The 22,532-nt window shown below is 36.5% G+C and overlaps 2 protein-coding genes across 8 annotated transcripts; both read left to right on the forward strand.

Annotated features, from left to right (window-relative positions):
• Positions 1–812: 812 nt before the first annotated feature.
• Positions 813–6,393, forward strand: mob3c (MOB kinase activator 3C). 2 transcript variants are annotated; one of them, XR_014604270.1, is made up of 5 exons: positions 813–1,114; positions 3,021–3,545; positions 4,224–4,255; positions 4,646–4,848; positions 5,758–6,393. XR_014604270.1 is itself a non-coding variant. In XM_084100765.1 (4 exons), exons 2-4 carry the CDS (start codon positions 3,132–3,134, stop codon positions 5,785–5,787), a joined length of 651 nt encoding a protein of 216 aa, XP_083956891.1. In that variant the 5' UTR covers positions 813–1,114; positions 3,021–3,131; the 3' UTR covers positions 5,788–6,393. The 2 variants fall into 2 exon arrangements, 1 of the variants encoding a protein (XP_083956891.1); XM_084100765.1 differs by lacking the exon at positions 4,224–4,255 and having other exon boundaries at positions 3,021–3,549.
• Positions 6,394–7,272: 879 nt separating this feature from the next.
• mknk1 (MAPK interacting serine/threonine kinase 1) lies at positions 7,273–21,096 on the forward strand. 6 transcript variants are annotated; one of them, XM_084100756.1, is made up of 14 exons: positions 7,311–7,431; positions 8,435–8,470; positions 9,928–10,015; positions 10,146–10,253; positions 10,468–10,565; positions 10,647–10,726; positions 12,061–12,134; positions 12,223–12,327; positions 12,954–13,009; positions 15,163–15,258; positions 15,369–15,563; positions 15,649–15,813; positions 19,421–19,464; positions 19,544–21,096. In XM_084100756.1, the coding sequence occupies exons 1-14, from the start codon at positions 7,375–7,377 to the stop codon at positions 19,731–19,733; spliced, it is 1,392 nt and encodes a 463-aa protein (XP_083956882.1). In that variant the 5' UTR covers positions 7,311–7,374; the 3' UTR covers positions 19,734–21,096. The 6 variants fall into 6 exon arrangements, with proteins under 6 accessions (XP_083956883.1, XP_083956882.1, XP_083956881.1 ...); XM_084100755.1 differs by having other exon boundaries at positions 7,332–7,431; positions 8,435–8,476; XM_084100758.1 differs by having other exon boundaries at positions 7,350–7,431; positions 8,435–8,520.
• The last annotated feature ends 1,436 nt before the right edge of the window (positions 21,097–22,532 follow it).

The following is a 22,532-nucleotide window of genomic DNA, read 5'->3' on the forward strand; positions in this document are numbered from 1 at the left end:
ATAGTAATTACATTACTTCACACTTGTGCTCACAAAAGTGTTTATAGTTAGTTCTGATAGTAACTGATTATATGTAATCTGGATTACGTAATCAGATTTCAAACATTAAATTCTTGTAATTAGATTATATTATGTTAAATATATCATAATCAGACAGTTACTTTTTATTGATGACAAGATTATTCAACATTCACAAAATGGCAATAAATTATTCAGAATTAATTGATTCTCCCTAATTGTTGTTTTTATCTTTTTAAATGTTCTTTTCTAAAATAATAATAATAATAATAATATATATATATATATATATATATATATACACACACTTGCTTGTTCAGAAAGTCTTCCAGTTTTGTGGAATTGCACACACAGACTAGTCAGGCCACACAGCATCAAATAAAATACTTCATCTTTTTGTTAGTTAGTGTTTTATTTTGATTGTTTTTAATATAAAATTACTTATTTTAATTTTTTTTTTAATTTTTTTTTTTTTTAAAGATTTGATTAATTATTCGCTTTTTAAAAAATCCCTCTGCAGTTCCTTCCCAAACCATAGTTTGGGAAACCCTGATAATGTAATATCTAATGCCATTCATGTTGTTGATGACAAAAAAGGGAATACATTTTCTTTCTCGTCCTAATTTTTATCATTATGGTACAAGATTATACTATTCAAATCAATGTTATAAACAAGTTAGGTCAAAAGTAATCTGCTGGGCAGGGCAAAGGATGTGGCTTGATGTGGGACTGGACTTCACAGACTGATGCTCCTCCCACCACCAATGAAATCTTTCCTTTTAACTTCACACGACACGCACACACAGGCACACAAAAACAGACAACAGGGCCTACCAGACAAAATCAGGATATGACATCATACACAGGAAGGGAAGCCAAGTAACTTTTCAGCTTGTTGTTTTTACTCTATACTGTATTCTTAACTGAGTTTTGGAGGGATAAGACCGGCTGATGAGTGGGAAAGGGAAAGAATCCTCACAAGACAATTTGGATTTTAACTGTTCCCTCTTGGAAAGAACAGGAGCCAGAGGAATTCTTTTCACGTTTCCCACAACATTCCAAGTGTCTGCAGCGGGGCTAAAGCCAGATTCTTTAGGTAGGGACCTTAAAATCTTCTTTTCATTAATAAGATGCTACTTTTGTTTTCATGATCTGTGTTAATGTGGTAATGTCAGAGCTCATGTGCCGTGGGGGCTCAGAGAAAGCGTGATCAGACACGTCAGTGTTTGACGTGATTGTTGGAGGGGTGGACAAATAACTCCTCTGTCCTTTGGTTCCATATTGAATTAATTGAGGTCAAACCAACCTCTGCAACTGTGTCTATTATAAAGTCTTTACTTTACTTGAGAAAGGGAAAGGATATTTAACACGTTGGTTAGAAACGGGGATATGTCTATTTCATAGAATTGAAAAAATATATAGAAGAGAGTAAATCAAGTAGGCTGTTTTAAGTGCAATACTGTGATATGCATTATCAGTTACAGCAAAAAATGCCAGAAACAGACGTATGAGAACTCTAAAATGTTCCTGCAAAATATATCTCAACATTGGCTATTAGAGGTATAAGAGAAACTTTAACAGTTTATCTAGTAACCATTCTTTCTGTGAATACATAAATGGGAGGAGAGAGAAAGAGAGAGGGAAAGAAAAACAAGACTTATCAAAAATAGACAAAGAAAGGATGGACTCAATCATGGATACACAGCCAGGACGTTAAATGAAAACAGAGGCAGGGTTTGATTGTACGGCTGAAGAGACACTTTAAAGTCCCACCAAAACGCATCTCATTTCAGCCACTTCGAACAAACACAGGAAGTTATGAAAATGGTGATGTGGATAAAACAACGCAAATGGAAACTTAATGCATAGAGAGAATTAAATGAATTGTTTGCTTGTATAGTGGTTATGGAGTTTATATGCATTACCATTCAAAAGTTTGGGGTCAGTAAGTTTTTTTAAAGAAATTAATACTTTTGTTCAGCAAGGATTCAATAAATTGATCAAAAGTGACAGTAAAGACTTTTATAATATGTCTATTTCAAATAAATGCTGTTCTGTCATGACAACTCTCGGAGAGATTGGCATGGTAATGGATATGGCAATGTTAATGTATTTGGTCTTGGCGGAGTAGATCTGCTACGCTGCTGCTGCAAAGCATACCGAGACTTGCTAATGCCAATACATACACGACACGCTGCTGTGAGCAAGTTAGACATGCTGCTGCTGTATAATATAGCATGAATTACCCATAGCAGATCTATACAGGTGGAGCTGGGGAAGGTGGAGGGTTTCTGAAAGCGCGCTGCAGACTGCTAACAGCAACACTAACGGTATTTGTTTGAATGTTGAGCCGCTGCTCATTGGCCGCTGATGCAAGAGCAACCAATCAGCTGCGCTAATGTAGATGATGATGCAATCGCTAGATTCGATCAGCCTGCGCCATCTAGAGTTTCATGCCAGAACTTGGTATATCTTTTAAATTTTATATTCATCAATAACCCTAACCCTAACCCTAACCCTATTACAGAAATGTATAATATAATAATAGAAATATAATATATTCGCCAGGAGTGGCATAAATCCGACCTACAACAATGTGACCGACTGATAGGGAGCATGCCAAGACGCATGAAAGCTGTGATTGGAAATCACCAAATATTGATTTCTGAACTCTTCCTAAGTTAAAACATTAGTATTGTGTAAAAATGAATATAAACTTGTTTTCTTTGCATGATTCACGGTCTGAAAACATGGCATATTTTTTTGTAATTTTAACCAGTTTCTGCATTCTCTGCAAATAAATGCTCTAAATGCCAATGACAAATGTTGTCAGTAGTTTGTAGAATAAATCAAAAATGTTAATTTTACTCAAACAGATAAATATGCATATCGATAATAAATCCAGAGAAACTGCTAATTTTACAGTGGCCTCTTAATTTTTTCTAGAGCTGTATATATATATATATAAGAGAGGCATTGCTTTACTTTCTTCTTCTCTCTAGAAACTTCCTTATCGGATGGGACGAGGGCCCAGGGAATCATAAGAGTCAACATTCACAACTGGCCAGATCCTGACTGGATCTGACTCCTCCATCATCCTGCTCAGTTCAGCAATGGCTCTGTGCTTGGGTCAGGTTTTCAGCAAAGACAAAACATTCCGGCCTCGAAAGCGTTTTGAACCTGGGACCCAGCGTTTTGAGCTGTACAAAAGAGCCCAAGCGTCTCTGAAATCAGGCCTTGACCTGAGGAAAGTGGTGCAGCTGCCCGATGGGGAGAACATTAATGACTGGATAGCTGTGCACGTGGTGGATTTCTTCAATCGAATCAACCTCATCTACGGGACCGTGAGCGAGTTCTGCACTGAGAAGAGCTGTCCCATCATGTCTGGAGGGCCACGATATGAATACAGGTGGCAGGATGGGGATCAATACAAGAGGCCCACCAAACTGCCTGCTCTTATATACATGAACCTCCTGATGAACTGGATCGAGTCACTCATCAATAATGAGGACATCTTTCCTACACGAGTAGGTCTGTGATGTCAAATGTGTTTTCCTGACATCTTCATTGTCTGTTAATGACGTGATGCTAATTTTTTTTTTTTTTAATTGCTAAATTAATCATTTGATATATTTTTAGGGGGCATAAAGTACAAAAAGTATCAGGGTGCATAACTGTCCTAATATCATAATGAGGAAACATGCCATTAAAACAATGAAATTCTTGAAAAGAAAACCTTAGTTAGAAAAAGAAAACCTTATAGTTTGGCATTATCTATTATTATTATTTATTAGAATTTTTTTTTTTTAACAAAACTGCTTCACTGCTTATTAATATATTTGAAAAACCTATAGTGCAACCAACATGCAAACATTTTCAGGAAAAAAAAAACATAACACAGGAAATTGTATCATAAAGCAGACCCCTGCTGGCTGTATCAAGATCAAAAAGTCCCTCAAAATTATTATTCAACCTTTTTAATGACCCTGATATTTTTATGAATTCATATTTCTTTTTATAAAAATACCCTAAAATATATTTAACACATGTATATTCACAGTATAGGAAAATATTATTACTTCCTTATGGTTAAACCCCATTTTTAGAGTCATAAAACTTTTCAAAATATGAAACCAACATGAATACAAAGAGTACATTTCTGTGTTTTAAACTAGATTTTTTACAAGGTTTTCCTATCTTTTCAGACTCCTGCATTTGTGACCTTTTTATTGTTTCAGTAAGTAGCTTTGAAAACCTTAGCGTATTAATGCAAATGAAAAGAAATAGGACAAAAATATTCAGACAGAAATATCCAGTTAAGTTTCTCAGGAATTCCTGTATGATTTGTGGGGCCAGGGAACACGAGACACATACTTCTGTCTGGTAAAAAAAAAATATTGCTGGATAGAGTTACAGAAGCTATACTAGCACTGCCAACAATTCATAATTCCACAGGCTGAACTATTTGCTAAAACCCTTGAGAAATACTCAGTAGGCTTTTTCTCCTTAAATACCATTTGAATTTTCACATGGAAGAAAATCACACAGCACAAGTCTACCATTTTGAAATGTGTTTATGATACAAAGCAATGTGATAAGGTTGACACTGGTTTTCTTCTGTTTTTAGGAGTCCCTTTTCCAAAGAACTTTCAGCAGGTGTGCAAAAAGATTCTGAGTCGGTTGTTTCGGGTGTTTGTACATGTGTACATCCATCACTTTGACATGATCTGTAGTATGGGGGCTGAGGCTCACATCAACACCTGCTACAAACACTACTATTTCTTCATCTCTGAGTTCAGCCTAATCGACCACTCGGAGCTGGAGCCACTGGTGAGAGAGCTGCGCTTTCATTACTGTTGAATACGGCATGAATGTTATGGACTGTCTCTCAATGAAGTAATAATAAATATTATCATACACAAAATAATAAATGATGGTAGTGGCAATCAGTGTTGGGGGTAACACATACAAGTAACACGAGTTATGTAATCAGATTAGTAACGAGTAATGCAGTTACGTTCTCAAATGCAGTTACTTGTTCAAATAAGAAGCACAAGTTACTTTGTTTTTCCGTTTATTGACTTACACCTCTCCTGTCCCCATGTTGAGAGAAATCGGGAGTAAGTGCAGATGTGTAAACATGATGGTTATTGTAGTTCTAGACTAAATGTGAGCAGGCATTTACTCATCTCACTTGCACAAAAACACATTCAGTATTCCTCAAAATGAATAAAAACAGTGAAATGCAAACTCAGAAAATTATGCAAACCAACAATAATTCCATTTAAATTACATATTAACCATGTTTTTGCTGCTGACCTTTAATGATCCAATTAAACCGTACCAGTAGGTAAAAATTACTTTAGAGAAACATCACATTTATGTGCCTTTTCTTTTTCTTTTTTTTTCTCTTGCATCATTCTGCAATCCAGAATGGCAGCACAACTGAAAAGTTTGAGCTGCACCCTCTACTGTACAGGCGTGATTTTGCATTTCCTTTCACTTACATTTTTTTTTACATTTGCATAAAAATATAACTTTTGTTTTTTTGTTATAAAAAAATAAACAAGCCCAGCCCAGGTAGGGAGTAGTAACATAATATTGTAATGCATTACTTAAAAAAATAAATTAAATAAAAACTTTCCCCAACACTGGTTGCCATTAGTGAATGCACTCAGCTTTAGCTAACTTGAAAATGTGGTATTTGTCCTGATAATTGGGTCTTTTCTGTCTTTACAGAAAGAAATGACAGAGAGGATCTGCCATTGAAAGATGTGGAGAATGGATGTGCATCCAAAAGCAAAAAAAAAAAAAAAACTTCAAACATCCAGGCCAAAAGAATAATGTACTTGAGGTCTGATCTAAGATCAGGCGAGATCTGAGACTCACAAATGTGCTAAACTTTGCTTCAATATTTCTGAAATACTATGGGTCCAGCAATTCAATACATGTTCTAGAGACAGTAAATGTTTAAATTATATATCTCAGATTGTGCAGTTTTGATATGAAATGATGCATTGATTGCTTAGTATTCTGCATAGTTTTGAGCATTTTGCAATGTGACTTCAACGATACTTAAAAAATATTTGTCCCTGAGGGAAACTTGTCTTGAAATGGCATGTCTTAAACTTCTGCTGAGTTTGAGATGTTACATTGCTCTGTCTGTGCCAGTGTGCAGGGGCGGAAGCCTTTGCTAGTATTTTTATTTAACCAGGGCATGTGCAGTAAAAAAAAAAACTACACCATAGCTGGTGAATGATGAGGAATAGTACTCCACAGTATTGTTCTTATTTCAGGACATTTTGTTCTGAAAATGTGCTGTTTTTGCTTTTGTATTTTTGCATGCAAGTTTAAAATACAAACATTTTAAATTACTCTCTTCTTTTTCATTTTTTTTTTTTAACTGGTTGGGAGAATACAAGCCAGAAGTTTCTCAAAACAATGAAATATCACTTTCAGACATTTCTTATACTTATAGCTTTAGTATACTGCTTATTCTCTCTTATATCATCCTCATCACAATATCCATACAATTATATAGACTGGTTGAAAAATGAAAATACTAGCTAATTAAAGTACAATTGTACGAGTAAGGTTTGACAGATTCATCAAAAAGAACCGAGTTACAAAGGACAGTTCACTATTGTTTGCAAGCAATATACTTTATACAAGAGCAAACGCTCTGATGTTTTGAAAAACACCAGCAAAATGTATATTCCGTATAACATTATAGGAGATATTCATAATTTCCATGTATTTTCCAGGCTTCGGCTATTTCACTGATATATCCAGGTTTATGATTAACCTGTGGCAACCCTGATTTATGCAGGGTTAGGATTAAAAATAACTGAATTATTTCTAAATTAACACTGTAAAAAGGAAATGAACGGCTGACAAATGCCGGAGTGGGAAGAGAATTCAGATTAGCATTAATAAATAAATACACCATGTCATCCAATTATATAACTCCTTTATAGGGACTCTCTCCTACGGACACGGTAGTCAGCATTTACATTAAAAGAGTTGTATTCACTTCACTGTATGAGTCTAATTATTTAATTTGACCGACACAAGTATTACTCCCATAAAAACAGATCCGTGGTAGCCCTCTGGTGGCAGCAACGTCTTCGCACATGAATATTCATTAGGTCATGCTTGCGTCACCTCGTAATCTCCCTCAGTCGTCCAGTCACGCAACCTGATTAATATTCATGACCCAATCCGTCACCATGTGATTCGCAAATACACCGCAGTCAGTGACCATCAGTAGGAGGGCGGTTTGGCGCGATTGGGGTGGTGCTGTTGTGGTTTCTGTTGTCCTCCTCCTCCTCACTGCTGCTGTGCTGTACAGCGGGGATGGCGGAGGCACTCACTGAACAGCTAACGTTAGACTCATTCGGCCGCAATTTTCAGGTTTGAATCTTTTTTTTTATATAAATAATATATATGTATATAAATGGTGTTTTACATGAGGTCAAGTATATCTCCAGCTCGCTGGTGTAATCTGTGTCATGTGATAAAGTGGCTTCATCGATTGGGTCGCTCGGTTCGCGCCAGGTCGCAAAAACAAACGTTTGTAACGTTACTTAATTCTGTAAGCGCGAGTTATATGTATTCAAACTATGAGTTTCACTTATTCAAAAAGAACATTTCTTCGGTTAACTTAGCACTGTCACAATTCTGCTGACATTGCTACACTATTTCGGTTCTCTGACACTTGTTGCTTGTTTTCGACACTCATTTTAAGTTCATGTTCTTCTTCTCTTAAAGGGATAGTTCACTCAAAAAACGAATTTTGTCATTTATTCACCCTCATGTTCACACAAACTGACTCTTCGTGGAACATAAAGATAACCTCAGACTCCTCACTTTCATTGCAGCTCTTTCCCACACAATCAAAGTAAATGGTGATCAATGTAAGCATTCTACCTACTATTTCGCAATACAGAAGAAAGTCATAAGGGATTGCTAGAGTTTGTGAATGAACGGTCAATCAGCATTGACTAGCAGCTACTGTTGCTTTAAATATGCTATTTTTCCAGCCCGCTGCTACTCTAATCAATATTCCCGCCTATTACCCAATCAGCGTTATTTAATATAATTTCGTATATATATGCCATATAATTTAATCCTCCTTTATTCTCATTATTTCTCTGCATTTAAGTAAGACAATTAATATATCATGTTAATTCTGCTGGATTTCCCACTCAGCAGCCAGATGATAAGACCTTGACCAAATGTCACGACACTAATATCTTTGGCATGAATCATGATTTCACTCAACCTACTTTGAAGACAAATGTACGTATGTGGCACTCAGAGGAGCAGACGTCACGAGTTTTCCCTGCGGCGCGAGCGCTGTCACGGCTTCGTCTCGCGCGGCTTCTGGAATGATCGTGTCTGTTTTCTCTTTCAGCTCTCGGACCTTCAGGCGCTCCAGTGCTCCCGTCAGGTACTGGCAAGTATCGCGACTTGCCTTAAAACGGGCTTTTTGACTTGTTTGTGAGTCTCAAACTGTAAAGCAGAGCTTGCACATGTATTTCGTAGTGGAAATGGGGAGATGTTTAGAAACGCATTAGTCATGCGAGGCTTGTTCAGAGTGAGAAATCTGATAAGAGCACACTGCAAGTTTTAGAGCTTGGGTTCACTTCCTCTTTCTATGATAGAAGTTCATGTTTACAGGACATCAAAGTGAACTTAAAGTCACCATGAAATATTTTTTTTGGGAATATTGCAGTATTTATTATGATTTATCCCTTCACATCATAATAAAAAAAAAAGCATGTGTCCTCATAATCCTTAATCAAAATAACTTCCCACTTCCTCTTGCAATGACAGCAAACCACAATCAAATGATTCAGTCAATTCTGTATGGACAAAATCAAGCCCGCCCTAAATTATTTCCTGTTTGAGAAGCCGGTTTACTTGGATATGTCACAATAGAGAAGAAAGGACTTCTGTTTCATGCCAACTTTAAAATATGATGATAATTTAGTCATGCACATTAAATATTCGCGGAGGAGCATATAAAGCAAAAAAGAAGATAGTCGCATGCATTGTCTGACAAACTCTGGCTCTTGTTCACTCCAACTAAACTAAACCAATGCAAAAAAATATTTGAAAATAGACATTTTTACTATAACAGCTGGGAAATAACTACAGTCCCATGAACCATTGCAAACAACATAATCAAATTAAAAACAGTACATTTTATGTTTTTTGCAAAATATGCATATTATGCATGCAAAAATGTAAGTAGTTTGAGAGTGTAGAGAGACTGACTCAATTACGTCAATCATAGTGCTTCATTGGATTGGATAGGTGCTAAAGAGTTATTTTTTGGCATGATTTGCTTGTTGTCATTCTCTGATTGGTGGAGATTTATTTGCAGGATTCCACTGATAAACTATAAAATAATGCAGGCTAATGACTTCAACAACAGCATTTACCATTGATTAGCCGCCGCGTAGCTCACAGTAGATCTGTTATCCTTCAAAATGAAATCCGCTATAGAGGAAATTAATGGGATTTTTACTTCCGGACTTTCTGTTGAGGTCGACTAACAGCAGGTGGAGATTATGCTTCGGCACTCTACTGCTGTTCCTGCAGTTCCCGGATGTGAAATGTTGCATTTTCTGTTGGATTTGAACCACTGAATTTGTGGAAGCGAATTTGTAAAGCAAAGTAAATGGACTGAAAATGGCCTGTTGAAGATTTATAGGTTGTATTTTTTAAACAGAATGAATATTTTGGAAGTGAAATATGAAAGGTGAATATGGATTATTGAATTTTTAATAATGAAAAAGTGTGTGAAATGCACTTTATATGTCGCTAGAAGCACTGGAACATTGATGTTGTGTACTATCACTTTGTTTTAAGCGTAAATCTCTCTCTCTTTCTTTCTCTCAGATAACCAGTAGCACTCTGGCATCTGGCCAAGTGGAGAACCGTGGCCCGCTTCCTCATGCCCCCAACAGTGCCTCCCAAACCCCCGCAGGTACAGCTGCTTTGGGCTAAACATTTAAAAACATATCCTTCAAATCTTGAAATCATTTCAAAATGAAAATTCTAACAGAGTACCCAAGATCTGTCATATAACAACTGTGGTTTTGTGTTTTTTACTTTAGGATTAGGAATGGAGAGCAGTCAGCCAATCAGCATCACGGACGCGGCTACACGCCGGAAGAAGAAACGCAGAACTCGGGCCGCGGACAGTTTCACAGGCAAATTTAGCGGTATTATACCATCATTACAATATAAGGACATTACAAAAAAACGTATTACTCATATTGTGTTCCTGGTCTTTATTTGGTTTACTCTCAGCATTATTCAATATTCATGAATTGTTATCATGCATCATCATAACTTCAGGATGTTTGATTGCATTTCCTGACTACGTTTCCTGATTGGGTAAGGTATGAGTCAACTCAGAAGTGTGTGTTGTTGTAGATCTGTACAGGCTGACGGATGAGCTGCTGGGACAGGGCGCTTATGCTAAAGTCCAGGGCTGTGTGTGTTTACAGAATGGCAATGAGTATGCTGTGAAGGTGAGAGGGTTTTTTAGATAAATATCGCATTAGTTTGTTGTCAAACAAACATAATAAACCTTGTGTGGTTATGTTTCTTAGATAATCGAGAAGAAAGCTGGTCACAGTCGCAGCCGAGTTTTCAGAGAGGTGGAGACGCTTTACCAGTGTCAAGGAAATAAGTAAGATCACATTCCAATATCCGCTTGTTAATTCTTGACGTATCGAATTCTGTTTCCGTGTCCAATTCTCCACTAGTAGTGGGAAGTTCGGATCATTTTACTGACTCGGATCTTTGAATCTCGTTCATCAAAATGAACTAATCTTTTTTCAGGTCATTTCGTTTATTTCAGCAGAATGTATTTCAAATTTTACATTTTAATAGCCAAATTTCCCAAACACATCAAATGTTGATCGCATTTAGAATGAGAAAAAAATTGCAATGCAAAGAAAAGAAAAGGCTAAATTATGAGAAACAGAAACGATTAATTCATTTATCTGTGTCTTCAGCCTATGCAGTCTGTTAGTACTCCCGTTCTGAGTCATTCGTTTATCCCGTGACATCTTCATAAACTGAGCTTTGCAGACTGTAGTACCTGATCCAGAATTGATTAGTTCACGTTTCGAGTCTATCGACTTCGGGTTCAAGTCGAGACTCGAAAGATGAACTAATCATTTGTCTTTCCGTTACTGACTGCATCGCCTCTGTGGGACTGACAGGACGAACGAAAGACTCGGACCCGAACCAGAAGACTCGAGAGACGAGCTAATCATTTCTGTGTCCAGTACAGAACCTATAGGATGTTGCGCATGTGCGGTCAACACAAAATGAACAAATCACTCTCTGAGACAACTCTGTAGTCCTGAGTTCAAAATGAACGAATCGTTCATGACCGACCCATCACTATTCTCCACTCCGTTTCAAGTGAGATCACACTCAACATCCATTTATGAGCACTATTTATATATAAATCACAAATTTAAGCTACGTGAGGCTGTGAGGGATAGACTTGCCGATGTAAAAAGCTGTATAAAGCTCCTAGATTAGTTACAATTTTCCAATGTTGTGTTGAGTTTTTTTGTCTACTGAAATTTCTTGGAAAGATATTTTTGCAGTGTTTCGTCAGCAGAACAATCCAAAAACACATTAAATAACAGTACAAATCACTGAAGAGATGTATGTCTATCCCTCACAGCCGCGCTTTCATTCCCGTTAAAAATCAAAGACGGTGCTGCTGTGAATAAGATCTGTGGAGATAAAGGTTAGGATCATGAGTTTTCCCGTAGTATTACAGCATGCCTTGAGTGTATATTAGCACGTTTTGGTCTTTGCTTTTGGAATCTGAAGCGTTTTTTTAACCCGGAAACAGTGGTGTCAGACCTAACAAGTGGATAGTCATTATACTTTAATAAAAAGAAAATACTGTACTTTATATTAAAATTACTGTATAAATACTTGATTGTAGTTAGTAGTATACATAATTGCACAACTGCATCCATTGTGTGTTCTTTACAGGAACATTCTGGAGCTCATTCAGTTTTTTGAAGAGGACAGCTGTTTTTATCTGGTGTTTGAGAAGTTACGTGGAGGTACAGTTATATTGTATTGAAATACAAATGCAGTCTCAATTTCAGTTAGTTTTTTTTCTTCAGATTATTTTTCTCTTTTTCCTCTCAGGTTCCATTTTAACACACATCCAGAGACGAAAATACTTTGATGAGAGAGAGGCTAGTCATGTGGTCCGGGACATAGTACATGCACTGGACTTTCTGCACAACAAAGGTAAATAATAGGGGCTTTCGCACCGGATAGTTCTAGAAACTAACCACCTGGGTGGTTCTCCAAGAACTAACGGTTCCCATAGGAATGTTTTCCTGTTGCATCCGCACCGCCAGTAGGAACTCTGAAGTGACGTAAACCGTGCTCGTTGTTGTGACTTATTTTGATGGCGTGGCGGACCTTTACTTTGACGCCGCTCAGAATCAGAACGCCAGAGCCTGAGCAAACAAACCGTGCTCGCATTCTCCGTGTTCATTATAGTTTACAGTCTTGTCTAATACGTTATTAGTTAAAACTGTTCGTATAGTTAGTTTCTGGAGTAAATTTAAAGTCTATAATCTGTGTGTTTACATATAGCGGTTTTAAAAATGGCGGGTGCTGGTGTTTCACGTGCGTTTGGCCAATCCGCGTACACTAACGTCACTGATAGTACCTATAGTGCTGGTTTAGACCCTACTCTGAAGTAGGAGCTAAATTAGTTCCTCCAAAAGAGTTCCTAGAACTAAAATCATTCCTAGCCCCTGTGGTGCGAACACCTACGAAAATCCTACTGTAGATTTTCTCTGCGGCCCACTGACCATGACTCGTGTTAATCGGTCTACTTCAGACTTGTTTCTGCTTTTCCACAGGAATTGCTCACCGGGACCTTAAGCCTGAAAATATCCTGTGTGAATATACTGATAAGGTAATGCATCCATTTTGTCTTCTAAACCCCTGGTAAACCAAATCCTGGGTTATCTTGCTTCACGTTTCTCACTGCTTGAAATTTTCCCAGGGTTTACAATTAATTCTGGTTATTTATAAGATGACTCTTCACTATACATTTCTAAACCCTGGGTTAACATCCTTATTTTTTATTTGCGGTGTCAGTGTCATTGATTGGACGAACGCCGCACATGCCCTGTTTAAATATAGGCTCTAGTATTGCGCATCTTCATTATATATTGCAGACTGTACTATCAAGTTTTTCCTGAATGGACTTTTCAGACTATAACAATGAAACGGTCTCTTCATCACTCCATTTAACGTGTTTTCCATCACCATTTGACATGTTTCCCCTCAAACTCCTGAAACTGTTTATACAACACGTGTTACTGTGACTGTCCAAAGCATGTGAATATGAGGCATGTGATGGGTGTCTGCCGTTAAGCATCTAGTTGTAATATTCTATCCCTGCATCGTTTCACACCTTGTCATGCAGTGCCAAACTTGTGTGAGCGACGATGTGTGAAAGGAAAAAGCAGTGCTAACCCCGCTTCTAAATTAGAAGTTTGAAACGTTCCTTTACCTGGGGTTATAGGCAGGGTTTAGATCGACGATGACCCGAGGTTAGGTGCAGTGTGACAAGCCCTCTTGTGTAGTCTGCAGGGCTATAAGGGTTAGGGTTAGGAGAATCCGGAGAAATTCAACAGTAAAATTAAAGTCAGGCCTCTTAATGGTAAAATTCGAATGTATTTGAAATGTATTTGTCTGAAATCGCGATCCAGGGTCTCTCTTACAAGCAAAACATACCTCAGAGATCCACAATTTTTTTAAATATTTTATTCAGTAAAATCATACATTTTCATTTATCATAGAACAAAGACTTTCAAAGATGATTAGATAAATTAACAGATTATTCATAAGGCTTTCTAGCTCATATTCATCCAAATTGTTCTTCCTCATCATCCCATAATATGGTTACCTTACATGCGTAAATAATGTTTAATTGGAAACATTTTATCTGACTCCCTAGACTCTCCCCAGGCCTACCGACCTTAACTACATAAAGAAGCAATATAACCAAGTTCTCACAGCATTTGCAGATTAAACTTGAAACATGAGACAGAAAAGAGAGAAAAGGAACAATATCTGAGTCTTCTACCAAGAGTATGATGGAAAGAGGGGGCCTGTGCTCAGTAGTTATCTACGGCCTTGCATTTGAGTGTCTCAGATAAACTGTTCAATAGAGGTCATGCAGATTTTGACTGATAAGCAGAGACCTGCCTGAAACCTTCAGTTCGTCCTCTTACATTCTTAATAAGCACTTAAACTTCTCTAGAAACATTTACTTTGTCCTCCTCCCCTAATCTCTGTCAAAAGCATCGTATATTGAGCAGCAATAAAAGTAGTCTGTTTTCAGTACATACATTAAAAGTATTGATTTACATGTACATATATGCATATTATGTCAAAAACTGTATGATTAATGATTAAAAAGTTATGTAAGGAAATATCTGCACCTCATGCAAAATTAACCAAATTAATCATGTATAAGCTGTAGCATTTACTGAATACACATAGGGAAATAATATCAGAGACTAGTCTGCAAGAACTAAAAAATGAAAGAAGTCTCTTACGTTCACCAAGTCTGCATTTATTTGATCAAAAATACAGTGTAAAGAAAAAAAAACAGTATTACAATTTAAATGAACTCTAACCTATTTGAATATATATTTGTAATTTATTCAAAGCTCCAGTCTTCAGTGTCACATGATCCTTCAGAAATCATTCTAGTATGCTGATTTGGTGCTCAAGAAACATTTATTATCAGTATCAATGTTGAAAACAGTGTTTGCTGCTTAAGATTTTTGTGGATTTTTTCAGGATTTTTTTTTTTTTTTGATGAATGGAAAGTTCAAAAGAACATTTTAAATGGGAAAACTTTTGTAACATTATAAATGTCTTTATTGTCAATTCAATGCATTTTTCAATTTTACATTTTAATGCATCCCTAGCTGTTAAATAAAAGTATTAATTTTTAAAAAAATGACTAACCCCCAAACTTTTGATCGGTAGAACATGTATGTTTAAAATCTAGCCAGTCTTAGCTGTAATGAGTTTGTTGCTTTCATTCAGGTTTCTCCTGTGAAGATTTGTGATTTTGACCTTGGCAGTGGAGTAAAGCTGAACAGTGCCTGTACCCCTATAACCACCCCTGAGCTCACCACACCAGTAAACACAACCTCAGATTTGTTCTCAATGCTTTTCGCACGCTAGAACTGTGTTATAGTAGTGTTGTCGTGTTGAGTAGCACTGTTTGAGAGGTGCGTTCTCTGCTTTAGTGTGGCTCAGCAGAGTACATGGCACCCGAGGTGGTCGAGGTCTTTACGGATGAGGCTTCTTTCTATGATAAGCGCTGTGACCTCTGGAGCCTTGGGGTCATTCTCTACATCCTGCTTAGCGGGAGCCCCCCCTTCACCGGCCACTGCGGCACCAACTGCGGCTGGGAACGAGGAGAGATGTGTCGTGCCTGCCAGGTAAGGCACACGCTAATTCCAATATATGTACAGAATTCACTTTATCCATGTAGAGACCTTTAAAGTGCTGTTGTCTCCCGTTCAGAACAACCTTTTTGAGAGGATTCAGGAGGGGAAATATGAATTTGGGGATGGAGTCTGGGCTCAGATCTCAGCCGGTGCCAAAGATCTGATCTCGCGGCTGCTTGTGCGAGATGCCACTCTTCGGCTGAGTGCCGCCCAGGTCCTGAAGCATCCCTGGGTGCAGGGGGTGAGTCTTCTGCTCTCTTTAGTTTTCTTGAAGCCTTTTTGATTTTGAACTATATGAACAATATGGAATTTCTGATAATGAACAAGTGTGGTAGACAATACTTTTACTTTTGTGCATTGTAACCTTTTAAATTAAATTAAATTAAATAAAAAAAAAATGTTTAAAAAATACTTTTATTCAGAAAGGCCACATTAAATTGATCAAAAGTGACAGTAAAGACTTACATTGTAACAAAAAAAAATCTATTTAAAATAAATGCTTTTGATCTTTTGAACTTTCATAAAATAATTTATTGCGTTTTCACAAAAATATTAAGTTGCACAACTGTTTGATTGTCAATATTGATTGTAATAAGAAACTGTCAACATTGATGATGATAAGAAATGTTTATGTCTTCATGTCTGATGCACCAAATCAGCATATTAGAATGATTTCTGAACGATCATGTGACACTGGAGTAATGATGCAAAAATTCAGCTTTGACAACATGAATACATTTCATTAGGGCTGGGTAAAAAATATAGATTTCTCGATTTTAATCGATTCTCATTTTTACGAAACGATATCGATTCTTAAATCCCAAGAATCGATTAGTCATCCTGTTTTCAGTTGATGAATGAATGAAACATTGTTGCGCGCATCCCATCCAATAAATCACAATAATATTTGTGCTTTGTTATTATTGATATGAAACAAAGTCTCAGATTTCAAATTACGTCCATTTTCTTACGAAATTCAAAAACATAATTACCGTTTTGGCGCTGTGGCGTGAGATCGCTCTGGCTCAGCTCAAGAGAAGCAGCAGCGCAGAGAGCACATGATCTTCTCTTCCGCCTTAATAATACCAGTTACAGCGCGAAATAAACATGAACGAGCATCTGAAAATGTGTTTAAAGATAGAGTACAACTTATCGAAGTCCGTATCATGTCACATGGAATCGCTTAATCAGTGTTTCAACCGAAAGACGTTAGTAAACAATGTCATATAACGTCACATTTACCTCAGAAAAAACATATCCAGTGACCATAAACTCGTTAGTCAGCTAGAAAAATTAACTCTAGAGAGGAGCATTTTGTTAAATATATGCACCATATTACATATTCATTATAATTGGGGCCCGAGCACCGATGGTGAGAGGACCCTATTGTTTTTGCTCTTCTTCTTCTTCTTCTTCTTCTTCTTCTTCTTCTTCTTCTTCTTCTTCTTCTTCTTCTTCTTCTTCTTCTTCTTCTTCTTCTTCTTCTTCTTCTTCTTCTTCTTCTTCTTCTTCTTCTTCTTCTTCTTCTTCTTCTTCTTCTTCTTCTTCTTCTTCTTCTTCTTCTTCTTCTTCTTCTTCTTCACATGAACGACAACACAACAACCACGAACATTCCAAGTTCATTGCGCTGGTGATATTAAACAGAAGTTTGTATGTGTTTGTCGGATAAGTATGAATTAACGTTAGCATTTAACAAACTGGTTTGTGGAGCCAAACAGCGCTGTCCTTCGTTTACTTCCTTGCTACAACGTACAATTAACAATACGAACTATTACAGGAAAACACAACGACGAAAAATAAATCATACTTGCAGGTTGTGGCCCGTAAACAGTTTCTGTTTTTAAAGTTGGAACTGCTCCATCTTTCAGGACTAGCCGTTGTGCGAATCCTTCATCGGAGGAGGGGTTTATGTAAATATTGGGCTTAGTGATGTCAGCAAGCCCGCAGGAATGTCGTGTAGTCCCTACTGGCCGTTTTTTGTAGTTCTTAGAAATTGATTTCTTTAAAAGCAAATATCTCCCTTTGCTTTAAACTTTGAAAGTTGTAACTTTGCAGATGTTGTTTATGCTCAAACAGCAACATTACACACTAACTAAAGTTAGAAAAGTGAAATCGTGTTTTACCACCCCTTTAACATGCTCAAAAACTCATGAAACTTTGCACACGCTTCAGAAGTGGTGAAAATTTACGTGTGATATGGTTTTCAAAATTGGGGGGGGGGGCAATTTCGGTAAATTATTGCCCCCACATTTTGCCCCGGCTCTAGGTTTCACGTACAGGTATGAAATTTGGTACATACATGTAATGACCCAATACCTACAAAAAAGTCTCTTGGAGCATAGCCCTAAACACAACAGGAAGTCAGCTATTTTGAACTTCCTCCTAGATTTTGTGCATTTTTCGTAATTTCCTGATGTTGTACTTTAACGAACTCCTCCTACAGTTTTGATCTGATCCTCTTCAAATTTGGTGAGTGTAATCTTAAGGCCTTTGCGACGTTAAATTGCGAAGATCTTGAGTTTTCGTCGAAGGGTGTGCCCTCGGCGGCCTGACAAATGTTCACCCAATTTCGGCCTTCTGGTGATATATGCATGATCAGATAAGTTCAATATTAATGTTGCTTGCAGTTCCGATGTTGCTAGGCAACCACAGACAGCCTGCAGTAACTCAGGCATTCAATGTCCAATCTGCCCCAAACTTCACATGTTTGATAAGAGTCCTGTCCTGAACACATGACCATGCTCATATTTGGTTATAGCAATAGCGCCACCTGCTGGTAGCAGGAAGTGTGGCAAATACAAAACATGCTCGAAAAATCATGAAACTTTGCACACGCTTCAGAAGTGGTGAAAATTTACGTGTGATGTGGTTTTCAAAATTGGGTGGGGCAAAATGGCTTAATTATTGCCCCTACATTTTGCCCCGGCTCTACGTTTCACGTACAGGTATGAAATTTGGTACATACATGTAATGACCCAATACCTACAAAAAAGTCTCTTGGAGCGCAGCCCTAAACACAACAGGAAGTCAGCTATTTTGAACTTCCTCTCAGATTTTGTGCAGTTTTTGCCATTTCCTGATGTTGTACTTTAACAAACTCCTCCTACAGTTTTGATCTGATCCTCTTCAAATTTGGTGAGTGTAATCTTAAGGCCTTTACTAAAGGCGCCGGGTGGCGGTGGCAGGGGTGCGAGGGCCCTTTTCATCGCTGCTTGCAGCTTTAATTTTTAATGTTCTTCAATATTTAATGCATGTTTGAATAAATCTGGAAAGTTTTTTATGACAGCCACCATTTAAATTTTTATATAATTTCATATAACTTTATTATTATAAAAATAAATAAAAGTTTATTTTAAGTGTTTGTATACAAATCAGTTAATTTTTACCTTCAATATTATAGTAGGCTAATGAAGCCTATAGGCTACAACTGACTCCCATAATTTACAATAATAGTTAAGAGATTTGTTTTCCTTGAGAAAATTTGCAATGTATTGTACCTGATATCCAAAATAATCGATATTGAATCGAATCATAATCGAAATCGAATCAAATTGCAAGCTTGTGAATCGAAATTGTGAAATTTGTGTCAATACCCAGCCCTACATTTCATATATATATATTTCAAAATATATTAAAATAGAAATTGTTATTAATATTTCACAATATTACTGTTTTTACTGTATTTTTGATCAAATAAATGGGAGTTTTGGTGGGCAAAAGAGACTTCTTTCGAAACATAATTCTTACCAACCACAAACATTTGAACTGTAGTGTATATTATACAAACAAAATGTAACTATATATACATAATATATATATAGTTATATTATATGTATTTTATTTTACAGAATGCACCTGAAAGAGTTCTTTCAACTCCTCGTGTTCTACAAAGGTATTTGATTTGATTCAGTATGAAGTATATTTTTCAGTTTCTGTAATGTTTCTAACCGTCGCTCTGGTTGGACCCACAGGAACTGCAGCACTAAAGACCTGACACAGTTCGCAGCTGAAGCCATCGCATTCAATCGTCAACTGTCCCAGCAGGAGGAAGAGCAGGAGGACTCCTGTGCCGTCGTCTGCTCCATGAGGCTCTCTCCTCCCTCCAACTCCAGATTAGCCCGTCGCCGAGCACAGTCTCAAGCACTACGCGCCAACACCTGATGCCTTCCCAGTCCACAGTGCTCCAGCGTTACAACCCTTCATACACGTACACTCTCTGGCAAACGGAATGGGTTCTTGAACGAACCGTAAAGCAAACGCACGTGTGTATGCACCACAAGCTCAGTGCTACCAACCTGTAGCACCGGAACAGACTAACCTTAAGTATACAAACCAAAAACATGCAGATGTTTCGAATTCATTTACAGCTCGGGTTGATTGTCTTTCTGTGTAATGTGAGTTTTGGGTGTTTTAGGCATCAGAATTAGTTTTATTTATATTTATTACCAAATATTTATGGCTGGTGGTGTTTTACAGTCAGATATAAAAAGGGTGATAAGCTCTAAGGGAATTAACAGATGCTTTAATTTTAATGTAACAACATCAGTGAGGCTTTTTAATCTATATTAGCATTCATTTTAACATTTTTTTTAAAACACTTAAGTTACTGTAAAGCACTGGACCTCGTGCTTTGTCACTTTTTACCATTATTTTCTATTAGTTTTTGTTTTGTTTTTTGTGTTCACAAAAGTCTAGTGATTATAGTTATTGTTGAGTGAATAATGTTTTGGTTTATTTGAGCTATGTAAAGCCATGCTGCCTGACAGTAACATATCTTAGAAATACGTTATGAAGTGTATCATTATGTATGGAAACACCATCGAGAGGTATGCTGCTTTAATGAGTGTGCTCATGAGGTATTATAGACGTTTGACCAGTTACTTTCAGCTCTCAAACAGTTAGTAAATATTGCACAGTATTTTTGTCTTTTCAGATGATTATATTTTTTCATTTAATGTATATTTTTGCATGGTTCTTGCTTAGTGTCTTTTAGAGTGTTGAACATTATTTTGTTGAAAATGTGAAGTGTTTTTCTATGCATCAGGGCAGTGAGCCCATTCTGCAGCCGACTCAGTTATTAGGTGGAGCAAGTTTTATATTTTTAGTTTGCATTCAGTGGAAATTGTGCCATTTTTGGGGGCAGAGCTCCTAATTAGCAAAATAACTAAATGACCTCTCAGTTGTCTTTTGTATTATCAAATTATAAAACTTGCACAGTTATTTTTCCTGTTATTTGTTGCTCAAAATGCTACTTGAGGTTAGATGAAATGGTAAGAATTTAGTGGTTATCCATGTCTGTAGATTTGAGTATGTGTTGGGAAACATTTACAGGGATGACACTAGAGGGCGCTACCTCATATTAATGGTTCTCAGTACTCTGTGCTTGTGTGATGCTGTAATGCAGTATCTTAGTCTAAATTCAGATGTCTATGGAATGGCCATTTAAACCCTAAGCACTCTGGAACAGATCTGAGGTGTTCATTTGGTTTTCCAATTTTGAGAAATAAAGAAGTTTGCACTGAAACCTGGCTAATACTCGAGTCTTTAAGATGTCAAACAGCAGTTTACTGTACACTGTAACGATCACTTAACTGCTTTTATGTGGGGTGCTAAATGTGGATAGCCATAGAAATAGTTTAATTTGAATTTGATGATTATGATTACACTGATAAAAGCTGGCAATCATGAAGATTTAAGGTTAAAAAGGAAATTGTATACAGTACCAGTCAAAAGTTTGGAAACATTACTATTTTTAATGTTTTTGAAAGAAGTCTCTTATGCTCATCAAGCCTGCAGTTAAAAAAAAAAACAGTAATATTATGAAATATTATTACAATTTAAAATAATAGTTTTTTTTAATATACTTTAAAATGTAATTTATTTTTGTGATGCAAAGCTGAATTTTCATCAGCAAGTATTCCAGTCTTTGGTGTCTAATGATCCTTCAGAAATCATTCTAATATGCTGATTTATGATCAATGTTGGAAACAGTTGTGCTGCTTAATATTTTTTTTATAACCTGAGATACTTTTTTCAGGATTATTTGATGAATAAAAAGTTAAAAAGAACTGTATTTATTTAGAATAGAAATCTTTTGTAACAATATACACTACCGTTCAAAAGTTTGGGAACAATAACTTCTTTTTTTTTAAAGAAATAAGTACTTTAATTCAACAAGGATGCGTTAAATTGATAAAAGGTGATGGTAACGATTTATATTGTTAGAAATGTTTTTATTTTGAATAAATGCTGTTTTTATGAATAAATGCTGTTAACGTTTTACTCATCAATGAATCCTGAAAAAAGTATTCCAAAAAAATATATTAAACAGCACAACTGTTTCCATCATTGATAATAACTGAGTATCAAATCATCATATTAGAATGATTTCTGAAGGATTATAAGACACCAAAGACTGGAGTACTTGCTGATGAAAATTCAGCTTTGCATCACAAAAATAAATTACATTTTAAAGTATATTAAAAAAGAGAACCATTATTTTAAATTGTAATATTATTTCATAATATTACTGTTTTTTTTTGTTGTTGTTGTTGTTGTTTTTAACTGCAGGCTTGATGAGCATAAGAGACTTCTTTCAAAAACATTAAAAATAGTAATGTTTCCAAACTTTTGACTGGTACTGTACGTATTAGACCCTGTAACTGTTCATTTCTTGTACCATACCCAATCACTTTTTGCCATCACTAGTTCATTTTACAACATATTATAAAAGATGATTGTTGTCCATCACCATTAGCGAAACAAAATGCTATTTAAAATAGTTATGCCCCCAGTTTCACAAGCCTAGTCCAGACTAAAATGCATGTTTGAGCTATTTTAACCGAAAGCACTAACATATCTTAAAATAGACATCTCAAGACAAATAAGGCACGTTTATAAAAGCTACTTAAATGTAATAATCCTCTCTTAATATAAGCCCTGTATGTGAAACTGGGCCTT

Source organism: Abramis brama (genome assembly GCF_963993115.1).
Source record: "Abramis brama genome assembly, chromosome: 23".
NCBI classification, from domain to species: domain Eukaryota; kingdom Metazoa; phylum Chordata; class Actinopteri; order Cypriniformes; family Leuciscidae; genus Abramis; species Abramis brama.